Here is a 16,785-nt window from a genome sequence, read left to right as displayed (position 1 = left end):
CTTGTGTGAAAATCTGATGATGTTTTAGGTCATATTTATGCAGAAACATAAATTCTAAAGGGTCCACAAACTTTCAAGGACCACTGTCGTCAATTCACTCTTTATTTTAACGATCTTCCTTCTCTTGAGTCTCCTGACTTCGATCCAGTCTCAATAATATGACAGTGTTACCTGTTAGTCCATCCATCAACCAACATTCATCATACAGCGTAGACTGAACTGTGACAAACCGTTATGTAACTGTAGTAAAATATATTTTTACCTTACAAGTTCATTAGCTGTATATGGGCAGAGTGGAGAACAGGATTGTTTTCAGGGCTCGAGATTAAGTCTTTGGGTTGGACTGAGTGAATGGAAACTCACCAGGACTCTCACCCACTCCTGACCATGAGGATACACAGAGGTAGGAAAGTGCAAGAGTGAAATGATTATAAGGAGCTCTTATTATCAATTATCTGTAGCTGCTTTATCCTGTTCTACAGGGTCACAGGCAAGCTGGAGCCTATCCCAGCTGACTACGGGCGAAAGGTGGGGTACACCCTGGACAAGTCGCCAGGTCATCACAGGGCTGACACACAGACACAGACAACCATTCACACTCACATTCACACCTACGGTCAATTTAGAGTCACCAGTTAACCTAACCTGCATGTCTTTGGACTGTGGGGGAAACCGGAGCACCCGGAGGAAACCCACGCGGACACGGGGAGAACATGCAAACGCCGCACAGAAAGGCCCTCGCCAGCCACGGGGCTCGAACCCGGACCTTCTTGCTATGAGGCGACAGCGCTAACCACTACACCACCGTGCCGAATCATATGAGTATAATTATTGATTTTGGTGCTCACACGGTGCAGATATGTGGCACAGATGACACAAAGTAGAATCAGATAAAATGATCAAAAGATTGACTGGGATGATGACCTGTTTGAGATGTGGCACAGCTTGTTTTTGTTCCCCCCCCCCAGGAAAGTGATTTGAACAAGCTCAAGAAACTTTGCTGAGAGTGATGAGTGGCTCATCGGTCAATTTTGTTTGCCCAGTGCAGTGATTTTGTGTGCAAGAAGCACCAGCATGTCTCATCTCATCTGTAGCTGCTTTATCCTGTTCTACAGGGTCGCAGGCAAGCTGGAGCCTATCCCAGCTGACTACGGGTGAAAGGCGGGGTACACCCTGGACAAGTCTCCAGGTCATCACAGGGCTGACACATAGACACAGACAATCATTCACACTCACGGTCAATTTAGAGTCACCAGTTAACCTAACCTGCATGTCTTTGGACTGTGGGGGAACCAGAGCACCCGGAGGAAACCCACGCGGACACGGGGAGAACATGCAAACTCCGCACAGAAAGGCCCTCGCCGGCCACGAGGCTCGAACCCGGACCTTCTTGCTGTGAGGCGACAGCGCTAACCACTACACCACCGTCCTGCCTGCACCAGCATGTATTCATCAAATGTATGCACATGCCACAGATGTACACAGTATGCTGATACAGTGCCTTGCAAAAGTATTCATCCCCCTTGGTGTTTGTCCTGTTTTGTTGCTTTACAAACTGGAATTAAAATGGATTTTTGGGGGGCTGGCACCATTTGATTTACACAACATGCCGACCACTTTAAAGATGCAGCCCTTGTGACCCACACCGAGGATGTCCTCCAGAGACTCGGAGAGCACTTCGCTGATGACTGCAAGCAGTTCGGGCTCACCATCAGCCTGAAAAAGACTAACGTCAGCGCACAGGATACACTTACTAACCCTTCCATCAAAATTGACGGCGTCACCCTGGAAGCAGTCAACAGCTTCACATACCTGGGGTCGACCATCAACAACACTCTCTCGCTGGACGTAGAACTGGACAAACGGCTCGGAAAGGCGAACACCATCATGGCTCGGCTAACGAAGAGAGTGTGGGAAAACAACACGCTGACAGAGCACACCAAGATCCGCGTCTACCAGGCCTGCGTTCTCAGCACCCTACTATACGGAAGTGAGACCTGGAGCACCTACATGAGGCAAGAACGCCGGCTCAACTCCTTCCACACGCGGTGCCTCAAGTGCATCTTGAGAATCAGCTGGCAAGACCGCGTCCCACACAGTGTGATCCTGCAGCGCGCAAACATCCCGAGCATATACTCCCTTCTGAGCCAGCACCGCCTTCGATGGCTGGGACACATCTGGCGTATGGAGGATGGGAGGATACCAAAGGACATCCTGTACGGACAGCTGGCCACCGGCAACAGAAGAGTCGGCCGCCCCTCACTCCGCGACAAGGATGTGTGTAAGAGGGACCTCAAGGCATGCAGCATTCTTCCTGAAAGCTGGGAAGCGCAGGCCGAGGACCGAGGAACCTGGAGACAGCTTGTACGACAGGGCATAGCAGACGCCGATGTGAAGAGAGGCCAGCAAGCTGCAGAGAAACAAGTGAGACAGAAGAGTGCGGCAGCAACCCCAGCAACACAGACATCCCAGTACGTCTGCACCAACTGCAAGAGGGACTGCAACTCGCGCATCGGCCTGCTCAGTCACAGCAGACGATGCCAGAAACCCAGAGACAGACGACACTACAAGGGCGCTACCCGTATGGTCTCCCAAGACTGAGGCGCCAATGATATGTAGTATAGATATTAACATTTTGATGCATAATTTGCAAAAAGATCAAGATTTGTATGGATATCTAGCCTACTTTAAAGCTAAACAGCCTTTCGATTTCAGAAAATCGGTGAAATTTAGTTCCCTCTGAAATTTAGTCGTTGTGATATATGCTTATTTCTGTAATATCTCACAAAAAACCCAAACCATTCCCTCGCAAATAATGTGCATGAAATCACTCACTTCGCACAGTCAAGCAGGCAGAGGAAGTCCGTGTGCGCATGCGTAGGTTTACCTTCTTCTTCTTTTGGGTTTTACAGCAGCTGGCATCCACAGTGTTGCATTACTGCCATCTACAGGTTTACCTTGACCGTGCACTGACAGTTACATCATTCTGTCGCTAAACGAACAGCTGATCACACCGAGGTGCTCGCTGACCGCCGATATTTATTAGTTTGGTCCTGCGTTTCCTTTCCTTTGCAACATAACGTCTTTTCTCGCTTTCCGCGACCGTAGTCGGTCTTTCACGTTTCATTTGCACACTTGTGTCTAATTTTCTCTCCTGTTTCAAATTTGTATCCCACAATGCCTTGCACGAACAGGGAAAGCCCACCACGTCATGCATGACATAGTATCTTGAATTGGGTCATGGCGAAGCAGGAAAAAATAGCGGAGAATTTCGAGCCACATGGCCTTAAATTCATTAATTGTTCTATTTTAAAAAACTAATAAAATTTGAAGTCTGTGATTCGAATTTAGGAGCCTTTGGTCCACTAAAGAAAAATAACTGGGTGTCAGGGAAAATTATTTTCATGAAAAATCTGAAAGATTAGATTCGATAGAACTTTATTGATCCCTTTGAGAGGGTTCCCTCAGGGAAATTAAGATTCCAGCAGCATCATTACAGATAAACAGAGAATAGAAAATAGAGAAAAAAAATTCTAGATAAATTAAATTATTTACATATATAAATATAAAAATAGGCGGCACGGTGGTGTAGTGGTTAGCGCTGTCGCCTCACAGCAAGAAGGTCCTGGGTTCGAGCCCCGTGGCCGGCGAGGGCCTTTGTGTGCCGAGTTTACATGTTCTCCCCGTGTCCGCATGGGTTTCCTCCGGGTGCTCCGGTTTCCCCCACAGTCCAAAGACATGCAGGTTAGGTTAACTGGTGACTCTAAATTGACCGTAGGTGTGAATGTGAGTGTGAATGGTTGTCTGTGTCTATGTGTCAGTCCTGTGATGACCTGGCGACTTGTCCAGGGTGTACCCCGCCTTTCGCCCGTAGTCAGCTGGGATAGGCTCCAGCTTGCCTGCGACCTTGTAGAACAGGATAAAGCGGCTACAGATAATGAGTTGAGATATACAAATATAAAAAGAATAAGATATGGGGAAGAGAGGAGGGGGGGGCAGCAGGAGAGATATTGCACATTGTCCGGTATTGCTTATTGTTAGGCTAGGCTACTGCTCCTTCCTGTCCTCTGTCCTCCTGTTCCCCCTCCTCCCCCCCAGAGAGGAGCTGTACAGTCTGATGGCGTGAGGGACAAAGGAGTTTTTGAGTCTGTTCGTCCTGCACTTGGGAAGGAGCATTCTGTCACTGAACAGGCTCCTCTGGTTGCTCATGATGGTGTGCAGAGGGTGACTGGCATCGTCCATGATGTTCAATAGTTTGTCCATAGACCTCTTCTCTGCCACCGTCACCAGAGAGTCCAGCTTCACGCCGACCACAGAGCCGGCCCGCCTGATCAGTTTGTCCAGCCTGGATGTGTCCTTCTTGGATGTGCTCCCCCCCAGCACACCACGGTGTAAAACAGGACACTGGCGACCACAGACTGATAGAACATCCACAGGAGTTTCCTGCAGATGTTAAAGGACCGCAGCCTCCTCAGGAAGTATAGCCTGCTCTGTCCCTGTGTTGCAAGTCCAGCCACAGCCCGAGGTACTTGTAGGAATCCACAGCCTCTACCTCGACTCCTTCAATCAGAACTGGTCGTGACCTTGGTCTGGACCTCCCAAAGTCAATGACCAGCTCCTTGTCAGTCTAGCTTTAAATAAAGTACAGTGTATGAAAAGTCTTTGTATATGTATATATTTCTCAGATGCCATTTAAGAAATCTACACTACCGTTCAAAAGTTTGGGGTCACCCAGACAGTTTTGTGTTTTCCATGAAAAGTCACACTTTTATTTCCCACCATAAGTTGTAAAATGAATAGAAAATATAGTCGAGACATTTTTCTGGCCATTTTGAGCATTTAATCGACCCCACAAATGTGATGCTCCAGAAACTCAATCTGCTCAAAGGAAGGTCAGTTTTATAGCTTCTCTAAAGAGCTCAACTGTTTTCAGCTGTGCTAACATGATTGTACAAGGGTTTTCTAATCATCCATTAGCCTTCTGAGGCAATGAGCAAACACATTGTACCATTAGAACACTGGAGTGAGAGTTGCTGGAAATGGGCCTCTATACACGGAGTGCAGAATTATTAGGCAAGTTGTATTTTTGAGGATTAGTTTTATTATTGAACAACAACTATGTTCTCAATCAAACAAAAAGACAAATATCAAAGCTGAATATGTATGGAAGTTAGAGTGGGGTGTTTTTAGTTTTGGCCATTTTAGGAGAATATGTATGTGTTCAGGTAACTTTCACTGTGCAGAATTATTAGGCAACTTAATAAAAACCAAATATGTAGCCATTTCACTTATTTATTTTCACCAGGTACACTGATATGACAACTCCAGATTTGTAAATAAACATATCTGACATTCAAACACAAAACAAATCAGTGACCAATATAGCCACCCTTCTTCATGAGGACACTCAAAAGCCTTCCATCCATAGATTCTGTCAATTTCTTTATCTGTTCACGACCAACATTGTGTGCAGCAGCAACCACGGCCTCCCAGATGCTGTTCAGAGAGGTGTACGGTTTTCCCTCTTTGTAGACCTCACGTTTTATAATGGACCACAGGTTCTCTATGGGGTTTAGGTCAGGTGAACAAGGGGGCCATGTCATTATTTTTTCACCTTTCAGACCTTTACTGGCTAGCCACGCAGTGGAGTATTTGGACGCATGAGATGGAGCATTATCCTGCATGAAAATCATGTTGTTCTTGAAAGATGCTGACTTTTTCCTATACCACTGCTTGAAGAAGGTTTCTTCCAGGAACTGGCAGTAGGTCTGGGAGTTGAGTTTGAGTCCATCCTCAACTCAAAAAGGTCCAACAAGCTCGTCTTTGATGATACCAGCCCATAGCAGTACTCCACCTCCACCTTGCTGGCGTCTGAGTCGGAGTGGAGCTCTGTGCCCATTACTGATCCAGCCACAGGCCCATCCATCTGGCCCATCCAGAGTCACTCATCTCATCAGACCACAGCACCTTAGAAAAAATCAGTCTTAAGATATTTCTTGGCCCAGTCTTGACGTTTTATCTTGTGTGCCTTACTCAGTGGTGGTCGTTTTTCAGCCTTCCTTACCTTGGCCATGTCCCTCAGTATTGCACACCTTGTACTCTTTGACACTCCAGGAATGTTGCAACTCTGGAATATGGCAGAACTGGATGCTAATGGCTGCTTGTTAGCTTCACGCTTGATTTTCCGCAGATCATGTGCAGTTATTTTGCACCTTTTTTTTTCCCCACACGCTTCTTTCGACCCTGTTGACTATTTGCAATGAAACGTTTGATTGTTCGGTGATCACGTTTCAACATCTTCGCAATTTCAAGAGTGCTGCATCCGTCTGCAAGACATCTCACAATTTTAGACTTTTCAAAGTCTGTCAGATCTCTCTTCTGACCCATTTTGCCAGAGGAAAAGAGGTTGCCCTAATAATTATGCACACCTGATATAGGGTGTTGATGTCATTAGACCACACACACCCCCTCTCATTACACAGATGCACAGCACCTGATATACTTAATTGGTAGTAGGCTTTCAAGCCTAAACAGCTTGGAGTGGGACAACATGCATTAAAAGGATGTTGTGGTCAAAATACTCACTTGCCTAATAATTCTGCACTCAGTGTACACCTATGGAGATATTGCACCAAAAACCAGACATTTGCAGCTAGAATAGTCATTTACCACATTAGCAATGTATAGAGTGGATTTCTGATTAGTTTAAAGTGATCTTCGTTGAAAAGAACAGTGCTTTTCTTTCAAAAATAAGGACATTTCAAAGTGACCCCAAACTTTTGAACGCTAGTGTATTTGTCTACACTACACACCTTCCTCAGTCCAGCCTCCTGCTTTCCTCTTTCAGCAGGAGCCACAACTGCACATGCGCGCTTCCTGTTTTCAAAGGCATCACTTCCGGGAATTCCTGGAGCACAAACGAGGCTTGTTCAGTGGCAGAGGACTCGGAGTCGGTCCTGGGAGAGTTTTGAGCGCTGCCTGTATCGTGTTTACCAGATTAATCGTTCAGTAGTTTTCTGAGATGTGGATTTCCGGGTTGTCTTGCGTGTAATCGAGGCTGGTGGTGACGTCATCAACCTGCGTCGCTTCTATGAACCGTGAAAGCGTGATATAAAACTTGCTCATCCTGGATTCCTGTCATCATGGCCAAGTATCAACGGGTTGCACTGTAAATCTTCATTAACCCACCGCAGAGGTACAGATAATGCTCACTAACACTTCCTGTCTGTCAAACCCAGTGTGCTGTTGAGCCTGTCACTCATGTTATAATATACTGTATTACAAGGGATTAGGGAGCAATGTGGGATTCGACCGTAGTCTAAAAAAAGCTTTCTCTGTACTGAAGATCATTTCAGGCAATGGGAGCAGACAGTGATGCAGGTGCTACTCCAGCTGTGCCGTGGCGTAAAGTGCTGTATGAGCGCCAGCCGTTTCCTGACAACTACGTGGACCGCCGCTTCCTAGAAGAGCTTCGACGCAACATCAGAGTGCATCAGTACAGCTACTGGGCGGTGGTTCGAGAAGCCGGGCTCGTCTCTCAGCAGCTCTCGTGTGTGGCGCTGTTCCTCACGCTGTGGTCCTATATGGAGCAGGGAAATGTGGGTCCTTCGACGCTGCTTTGGACTGGCCTGGGATGCTCGGTTCTAGGCTATATGCTCTACGAGGCTTTGGGAGGAGGAACCAGCCGAGAACGAACGCGCTGTGCCGACCTGCAGAGCGCTGCCGTGTTCATGGCCTTCACCTTTGGTTTCTCACCAGTGCTCAAGACGCTGACCGAGTCTGTGAGCACGGATACGGTGTACGCCATGTCCGCTGGCATGCTCATGGCACACCTGGTGTCTTTCCCCTACACACAGCCGAGCCTGCCGGGCAGCCTTTCACTCAACGCAGCGCTCTTTGCCTCGGTTTGCTTGGCATCACGCCTCACCGGGACCCTGCACACTTTCGCCATGCTGAGCTGCGCCCTGCTCATCTTTGCACTCTGGCCGTGTCTTCTGCAGCGACTGAGGCAGGCGGCTGAGTGGACTTTCCCCTGGGCAGCCGGGATAGTGTGTGCGTGTGGAGTTGTAAGTGTCGGCACTTTGTGGCCTGCTGGAGCTCTTCTTCTCTGTCTTGCTCTAGTAGTACTAACGCTGGTGTGTCCGCTGCTGCTGGTGCATCTACAGAGACACAAAGACAACATCCACGGACCGTGGGACGAGGCTGAGATCAGAGAGGACCTGTCCCGCTTTCTGAGTTGATATGAATGTGGATGTCACTGGATGGCCTTTGTTTAGCCTCTACACATGTTAAACATCTGCCATAAATATGTCTTTAAAAGTGTACACTGCCTATTTTGGGTGCAGATGCAAAAAGGGCTGCTCATGTCGCATGTTTGGCACATTTACATTAAATCTCAGGGAAAGCACTACTTTAGGACTGGACTGCTCGTTTTATGAAACAACTAGAGCGGCGGCTACAATTATCGACAGTCCATAGTTATCGACACCTTTTCAGATTTACCAATAAAAAAAAACAACAATTTTACAAAGGTGAGTTTCGGTTACAACAGTTATTCTTGGTTAATCAATCAACCGGAAGATCCTCCTCGCTCTTTGATCTGGTCATCTGATGACACAGCTCGTTACCTGAGCTGGAATTTTAAATTTTTTTTAGCGTGATCAGCAATTTGAGGAAAATCCAGACGTTATCACAGATAAGCATGGTGGAAAGATCATGGACATGTTTTTACTTATCAAATTCACCGATATTTCATGATATCCTTGTCGAAACCTACTTTGTTTCTGACTCTTTCAGTTGACAATTGCCATTTTGTATCTAAACGCGCGTTTGAGAAGTCAAGTGAGGTGTCGATAATAGTGATCACTTTCACTGGTGTCCATCATTATCGACACCCTGTGGAATTAAGTGACATTTACAACTGTTATGGATCGATCTTTGTGTAACATTATTGAAGTAGATGAAGTACTTTTAAAAAAATAAAAGTGCTGTGATTTTTAATAATTTATTTTCTGATTCATAACAGAATGGAATGCTTAGAGTATTTGCAATAAATAGAATTAGACCAGAATTATATTCCTAGCATATTAAAAAAAAATTAAATGCTTGAAATATTCAGATTTTTCCGTTCCATTCAGAAAATATTTTTTGCAGTTTGTTGTAAATATCTACCACATATTACAATATCAGTAGACATTTTATATTTTTAGATGTAAATTTAAAATCTCAATTTAAAAAAATCAACATCTCATCTCATCTCATTATCTCTAGCCGCTTTATCCTTCTACAGGGTCGCAGGCAAGCTGGAGCCTATCCCAGCTGACTACGGGCGAAAGGCGGGGTACACCCTGGACAAGTCGCCAGGTCATCACAGGGCTGACACATAGACACAGACAACCATTCACACTCACATTCACACCTACGCTCAATTTAGAGTCACCAGTTAACCTAACCTGCATGTCTTTGGACTGTGGGGGAAACCGGCGCACCCGGAGGAAACCCACGCGGACACGGGGAGAACATGCAAACTCCACACAGAAAGGCCCTCGCCGGCCACGGGGCTCGAACCCGGACCTTCTTGCTGTGAGGCGACAGCGCTAACCACTACACCACCGTGCCGCCCCCATATATTTATATAAAAGATATTTTGTACTAAATATAAATCTATGTAAAACAAATTTGAAATAAAAACTGTTTTGTTAACTTAATACCACATACTGATTATTTTAAAAAAAAAAATAATCATCTGGATGTCGATAATTGTGGAACGGTGTCGATAACTGTGGACAAAGGTATCAATACTTGTGGAACAGTGTCACGTGATCTGATACGCTAAGTAATCCTACACCATCCTCCTCGATAGGCTAGCATCTATTGTATTATCTGACACACCCCTGGACTGGTTCATTTCCTACCTCTCTGGCCGCACTCAGTTCATCCAGCTAAAGACATTCACATCCCAACCCTCTCCCCTCTCCTCTGGTGTTCCCCAAGGCTCTGTCCTCGGTCCCATCCTATTTATCATCTATCTCCTTCCTCTTGGTCATATTTTCCGTAAATACAACATCCATTTCCATTGTTATGCCGACGACACCCAGCTTTACCTCTCCTCTGAACCCACCTCCACCTTCCCACCCCCCTCCCTCTGTCTGTTTACAGGAAATCAAATCCTGGCTCTCCTCCAACTTTCTCAAACTCAACAGTGATAAAACTGAGGTCCTCCTCGTTGGTTCTAAATCCATTCTCACTAACACTCCCAGATTCACCATCCTCATTGACAACTCCTCTGTTTCCCCTTCCCTTCAGGTTAAGAGCCTGGGTGTCGTCCTTGACAGCTCTTTGTCATTCCAAACCCACGTTAATAATGTTACCCGGTCGGCCTACTTCCATCTTCGCAATATTAATCGCCTCCATCCGTCCCTTACTTCTAATAGCGCTGCCATCTTGGTCCACATTTTAGTCACATCCTGCCTCGACTACTGTAACTCCCTCCTCTTCAGTCTCCCCCACAAGTCCATCCATAAGCTCCAACTGGTCCAGAACTCAGCCACTCGTCTTGTCTCTAGAACTCCATCCATCAATCATATCACTCCTGTCCTCCAACAGCTCCACTGGCTTCCTCTCAAATTTCACATAGACTTTAAAATCCTGCTCCACACTTTCAAGGCCATTCACAACCTCGCCCCCCCATACCTCTCCGACCTTCTCCACATCAACACTCCCTCCCAGACACTCAGGTCAGCCCCCTCCATCAGCCTCGCTGTGCCCTCTGCCTGTCTGTCCACCATGGGGTCCAGAGCCTTTAGCCGCTCTGCCCCTCGCCTCTGGAACTCCCTCCCCCCTGACATAAGGAACATTAACTCATTATCCATCTTCAAAACCTGTTTAAAAACCCACCTTTTCAAACTTGCCTACTCACTATAACTTGTCATCCACTACTGCTGATTTCTGATTTTATTTTATCTTATTGCATTTACGGTATATTGTCTTTTTTCTTTTTATTGTCATTTATGTGTATTGTGAGGTGACCTTGAGTGTCCTGAAAGGCGCCTTAAATAAAATGTATTATTATTATTATTATTATTATTATTAATCGGGAATCAACTTTTCTTTCCCCCGTCTCCAGTGGAAGTTTGAGTAACTATTTATGCACAATCTACATATTGAAAGTCTCTTGTACATTTGCAATGGCCAAAAGATCATTAAGGTAGCCGCCGCTCTATATGTTTATTCACGAAAGTCCTAAATAACACAAGGCACAACTGATAACTAGAGCAGTATTTCTGCAGATGTGTTATTGAAAGACTACTAACATACTTGGAAATATGATTAATAAACATGTTAATAAATGTTTTATTTATTGTACATGTAATAAAGATTATAATAAAGTGAATCTTTGAACCAAGCATCCAAACGAACAAGAACATCATTATGTAGCTTGGAAAAAAATGGTAAGTGTTTAATGTACAGCCAAAGACACAAAGATTTTTCTACCTAAATAATTAGAGAAATCGTTTGGCGAGTACCGAGGCCTGAAGGCTGGAACAGGTTTCTGGGTCTAGCTTGAAAATTCAGGGATCGTAGTGAAGAGCTGGCTATGCTGCAGGTTTGGGAGAGGAGATGATAGTCTTTGGGTCCAACCATTACAATGACTGTGATGGATTTAGCCTGAGAAACCACACCTAGTTTCTATGTTCTGATAAAAAAGAAAAAAAAACACATTAATATAAACCTATTTATTCAGTGTCATTATACGGAGATGAACCTTGCCATGTATCTCAGCCAATGACTATATATGAACAGACAATATGGTGTTGTTTACTCCCACTGTGCACTTTTGAAGTTTAAATTAGTTCGAAGTTGTGTCACAACTGACTGAGCTACCATTTGCTAGCTAGTTGACATTATCTAATCCATTATGTCCTATATATATATATATATATATATATATATATATATATATATATACACATACATACTAGTGCATCTCAAAAAATTAGAATACCATGAAAAAGTTCCTTTTTTCATAATTTAATTCAAAAAGGTAAACTTTCATATCTTCTATATTCATTACATGTAAAGTGAAATATTTAAAGCCTTTTTTGTTTTAATTTTGATGATTATGGCTTATAGCTCATGAAAATCAGAAATCCAGTATCTGAAATTATTAGAATATTCCCTAAGATCAATAAAAAAAAAAGGATTTACAATACAGAAATGTCCAACTTCTGAAAAGTATATTCATTTATACACTCAATACTTGGTTGGGGCTCCTTTACCATGAATTACTGTATCAATGCGGTGTGGCATGGAGGTGATCAGTCTGTGGCACTGCTGAGGTGTTATTGAAGCCCAGGTTGCTTTGATAGTGGCCTTCAGCGTATCTGTATTTTTGGGTTCGCTGTTCCTCATCATCCTCTTGACAATACCCCATAGATTCTGTATGGGGTTCAGGTCAGGCAAGTTGGCTGGCCAATCAAACACAGTAATATCATGGTCAGCAAACCATTTGGTAGTAGTTTTGGCACTGTGGGTAGGTGCTAAGTCCTGCTGGAAAAGGAAATCAGCATCTCCAAAAAGCTCGTCAGCAGATGGAAGCAGGAAGTGCTCTAAAATCTCCTGGTAGATGGCTGTGTTGACTTTGGACTTGATAAAATACAGTGGACCAACACCAGCAGATGACATGGCACCCCAAGTCATCACAGACTGTGGAAACTTCACACTGGGCTTCAAACACCTTGGATTCTGTGCCTCTCCACTCTTCCTCCAGACTCTAGAACCGTGATTTCCAAATTAAATGCAAAATGTACTTTCATCTGAAAAGAGGACGGACCACTGAGCAACAGTCCATTTCTTTCTCTCCTTAGCCCAGATAAGACACTTCTGACATTGTCTCTGGCTCAGGAGTAGCTTGATATTAGGAATGCGAAAGTTGTAGCCCCTTTCTTGAAGATGTCTGTTCGTGATGGGTCTTGATACACTGACACCAGCCTCAGTCCACTCCTTGTGAAGCTCTCCCAAGTTCTTGAATCAACTTTTCTTGACAATCCTCTCAAGACTGCGGCCATCCCTGTTGCTTGCGCACCTTTTCCAGCCACCCTTTTCAGCAATGACCTTTTGTGGCTTACCCTCCTTGTGGAGGGCATCAGTGATCATCTTCTGGACAACAGTCAAGTCAGCAGTCTTCCCCATGATTGTGGTTGTGTGTACTGAACTAGACCGAGAGACACACCGTGTTCATACTGTTTTACTCAAACTTGAAATGAAATATTCTAATATTTTGAGATGGGGTTTTGTTTATGTTTTTGTACTGTATGCCATACTGATTACAATTAAAATAGAAAAATGCTTGAAACATTTTAGTTTATGTGTAATGAGTCTATAATATATAACATTTTCACTTTTTTAAATAACTGATGGAAAATATTGAACTTTTTCACAATATTCTAATTTTTTGAGATGCACTAGTATATATATATTTTTTTAGAAAAACATCACTTCTCTTGGGGTGGCATGGTGGTGTAGTAGTTAGCACTGTCGCCTCACAGCAAGAAGGTCCGGGTTCGAGCCCAGTGGCCGGCGAGGGCCTTTCTGTGTGGAGTTTGCATGTTCTCCCCGTGTCTGCATGGGTTTCCTCTGGATGCTCTGGTTTCCCCCACAGTCCAAAGACATGCAGGTTAGGTTAACTGGTGGCTCTAAATTGACTGTAGCTGTGAATGTGAGTGTGAATGGTTGTCTGTGTCTATGCGTCAGCCCTGTGATGACCTGGCGACTTGTCCAGGGTGTACCCTGCTTCTCACCCGTAGTCAGCTGGGATAGGCTCCAGCTTGCCTGCGACCCTGTAGAACAGGATAAAGTGGCTAGAGATAATGGACGGATGGATGGATGACTGCTCTCCATAAGTTACTCACTTGACTGAATGGTGAAGTGAGCTCTTTTATGCTCTTCTTGTTTTGACGTACATTTGTGGCTCACTATCCTAATACCTGTCTACTTAAATGTACAGGATGTTCACATAATTTATTTCAATATGACTTGACCTGGGTGATTTTAATATCCAAAGCAATAATAATAATAATAATAATAAAAATAATAATAATAATATGCCATTAAGCTATGAACAAGGACATTTTTCTTCCCTTTAAGGTGTTGCAATTTGTTAAAGGTGCCCTTCCACCAAAAACATTTAATACTGGCTCTTTTTGAAATACCATAGTTCACTCCGAGTTGCATATGCATGCTGCATGTGAAAATGTAATTCTACTCCCATTCCCTGTATTAGCTTATGAAAGAAAATAGTCGGAAAAACGAGCGAATCTGAAAAAGCCCTACGAACTTACGTCACTTCGAAAATTAGTATTCATGGCCTCGCCCACCTTGACTTGCGACCACCCATGGGAAGAAAGTTCGGATTTAAGCGCGAGGAGAGACAGCACAGCCCATCTCGTCAGTAGCTAACGAAGAGGACCTAACAGCAAGTTGAAAACATGTCTGAACAAGTTCGTGCCTGTATTATTTGTGGCAGTAACACATCAACATTGCATTTCTTGCCCAAGATAGAAGAGCTGAAGAAGAAATGGTTGGAATTTATCTTTGGAACACCACCAGCGAAGTATAATGCAACATTAGTACTGTGTTCTGATCATTTCAACCACAGTGACTTTTCAAACTTCGGTGCCTTCAGTAGTGGTTTTGCTTCGAGGTTGTTTTTAATACTTGGATCTGTGCTGTCAAGACGATCGACCACCAGCTCACAAGCTGTAAGTAAAACATGAACTTCTTGTTCGAAGGTTTTTGTTACAAAATAGCATGCATGACATGGTCACAAGCTAGGCAGGGATGAGAGTTTTCCACTTTTCGGCGGATTTCCGCTTTTTCTGAGTAAAAAACGATCTTTTTATATTATGCCAAATCCGTTGAGAATTTTTTTTTAAATTAATTTCGGGGGGTTCGGGTATGTTCCTTCATACTGTTCAAACTTTATTAACTCCAACGATGTTTACACATTATTTATAAGTCGCCATCTTTAGTCTCGTTTAAATCTCGTTGAATGTGATGTAAAATTTGTGTTATCTACATTGTTATTGGTCAAAACATCGATGTCGAGACCATAATAGCCAATCAGAACAGTTTTTACAAAGAGACCCACATCCGCTTGTTCTGACCCACTGGAGGTAGCATCACAGTGCTGTTAGCCAATCAGAGGTAACGCGTTTACTGATTGCTGTTAGCCAATCAGAGGTAACACGTTTACATGTCATGAATATTAATGAGTAAGAGCTGAAATCCTGTCGTTCTCCTGCCACCCACTCCTCCACCAAACTAGAACAGCCTGAAACAGGAGAACCACAGCATTTTTTTTCACCAAAACCGGCTCACAGGGCGTTCATTCATACTAGAGACCACCGCACAATTAATGAAAAAACGATGCAATGAGACCTTTAATATTGCTAATGAGCTGGCTCAAGAATCAAAATGAGCCACATATTGGAAAAACTGAAAAAAAACCCCATAATATAATTGAATTCTTTATACAGTATCATGGCGGCACGGTGGTGTAGTGGTTAGCGCTGTCGCCTCACACCAATCAGCGAGTAGGTGAAACAAGAATTAACCGCTGTCTTTATGCTTTTCTCCTTGAACTAGAATGTGGACGAACACAAAAGGGTAGTTGTGAACATCCCCATGCACACACAATACCTTCACTACTTGTGCTCTCCCCAATGCCTCACCTTGCACCACGCTTTGGTGGATGGAGGTCTGATTACAGCCGGAATCCACCAAGGCCTGATACATATCCCCTTGTACACTTACCGGTATACGATACGCTCCGGCCTGATCGAGGGTGGTTTCGGGTGTGTCAGGGACCCGGACCACCGTTCCCACCTCCATCGCGGAGCACTGACTTTGGAGATGTCCCGGCTCTCCGCAGTGCCAGCACACCAGCCCAGGCTCTCCCTCTGCACTGGTGTTATGGACGTCACTCACCTGGAGGGGAGCCAGCCCCCGCCTCCACGATGGGGGCACAGGGCGAGGACAGGAAGCAAAGGGAGAGGGAGAGAGAGAGAGGAAAGAGGAGAAAAGGAAGCACATCTTCCTGCTGTCAGAACCGCCGCCATGTGGTCCTCTGTCAGCTCGATGGCTTGTTCCAGCAACGCCAGGCAATGACACTGGACCCACTCCGCTGTTCCTTCCGGAAGTCGCACGATGAACTGCTCCAGTGTTGCCAGGTCGATAATTCCCTTGGCGTTGCGGTTGTCTGCCCTCAGCCACCGCCGGCAGGCGTCCTGGAGTTGTTGGCCTAACGGGAACGGCCGGTCGACCTCCTCCAACCGCAGCGTGTGGAAGCACTGATGCTGTTGTTCTGGGGAGTGGCCGACTCGCTGGAGAATGGCTCACTTTAAGTCTGCGTATATGAGCCGGCTGTCAGCGGGGACCTGCAGCGCGGCGAGCTGCGCCTTGCCAGTTGACAGGGGAAGTAGGCACGCTGCACGCTGCTCGACCGGCCATCCCCACACTTTGGCTGCTTGCTTGAAGAGCGCGAGGAAGGCTTCTGGATCGTTGTGTGGATCCATCTTCGTTAGGGTGAGGTGGGGAGGGTCCGCTGCGGTGGCGGTCGAGGACCCCGTCGACGCGAGCAGGTGCCAGAACATCTGGCGGTCTTCTTGTTGGGCCAGCATCAAGGCCTCAAAGTGTTGTTCCTGCTCCTTTCAGAGGGCGATCAGCGCTTGATGCTGGTTCTGCTGTGCTGTGGCGAGGGCATGAACGAGGTCCTTGAAGGGCAAG

General features: G+C 45.2%; 1 protein-coding gene across 1 annotated transcript; it reads left to right on the top strand.

Moving 5' to 3' along the window:
* Nucleotides 1–6,883: 6,883 nt before the first annotated feature.
* pigc (phosphatidylinositol glycan anchor biosynthesis, class C) lies at nt 6,884–9,334 on the top strand. Its single transcript, XM_060917566.1, has 2 exons — nt 6,884–7,195; nt 7,346–9,334. Exon 2 carries the CDS (start codon nt 7,359–7,361, stop codon nt 8,238–8,240), a length of 882 nt encoding a protein of 293 aa, XP_060773549.1. The 5' UTR covers nt 6,884–7,195; nt 7,346–7,358; the 3' UTR covers nt 8,241–9,334.
* The last annotated feature ends 7,451 nt before the right edge of the window (nt 9,335–16,785 follow it).

Source organism: Neoarius graeffei, chromosome 3, assembly GCF_027579695.1.
Source record: "Neoarius graeffei isolate fNeoGra1 chromosome 3, fNeoGra1.pri, whole genome shotgun sequence".
In the NCBI taxonomy this organism is placed as follows: Eukaryota; Metazoa; Chordata; class Actinopteri; order Siluriformes; family Ariidae; genus Neoarius; species Neoarius graeffei.
This window is presented reverse-complemented; position numbering and strand designations above follow the sequence as displayed.

Coding starts and splice junctions, on each gene's coding strand:
- pigc (XM_060917566.1), top strand. CDS start 7,359: ATGGGAGCAGACAGTGATGCAGGTGCTACTCCAGCTGTGCCGTGGCGT.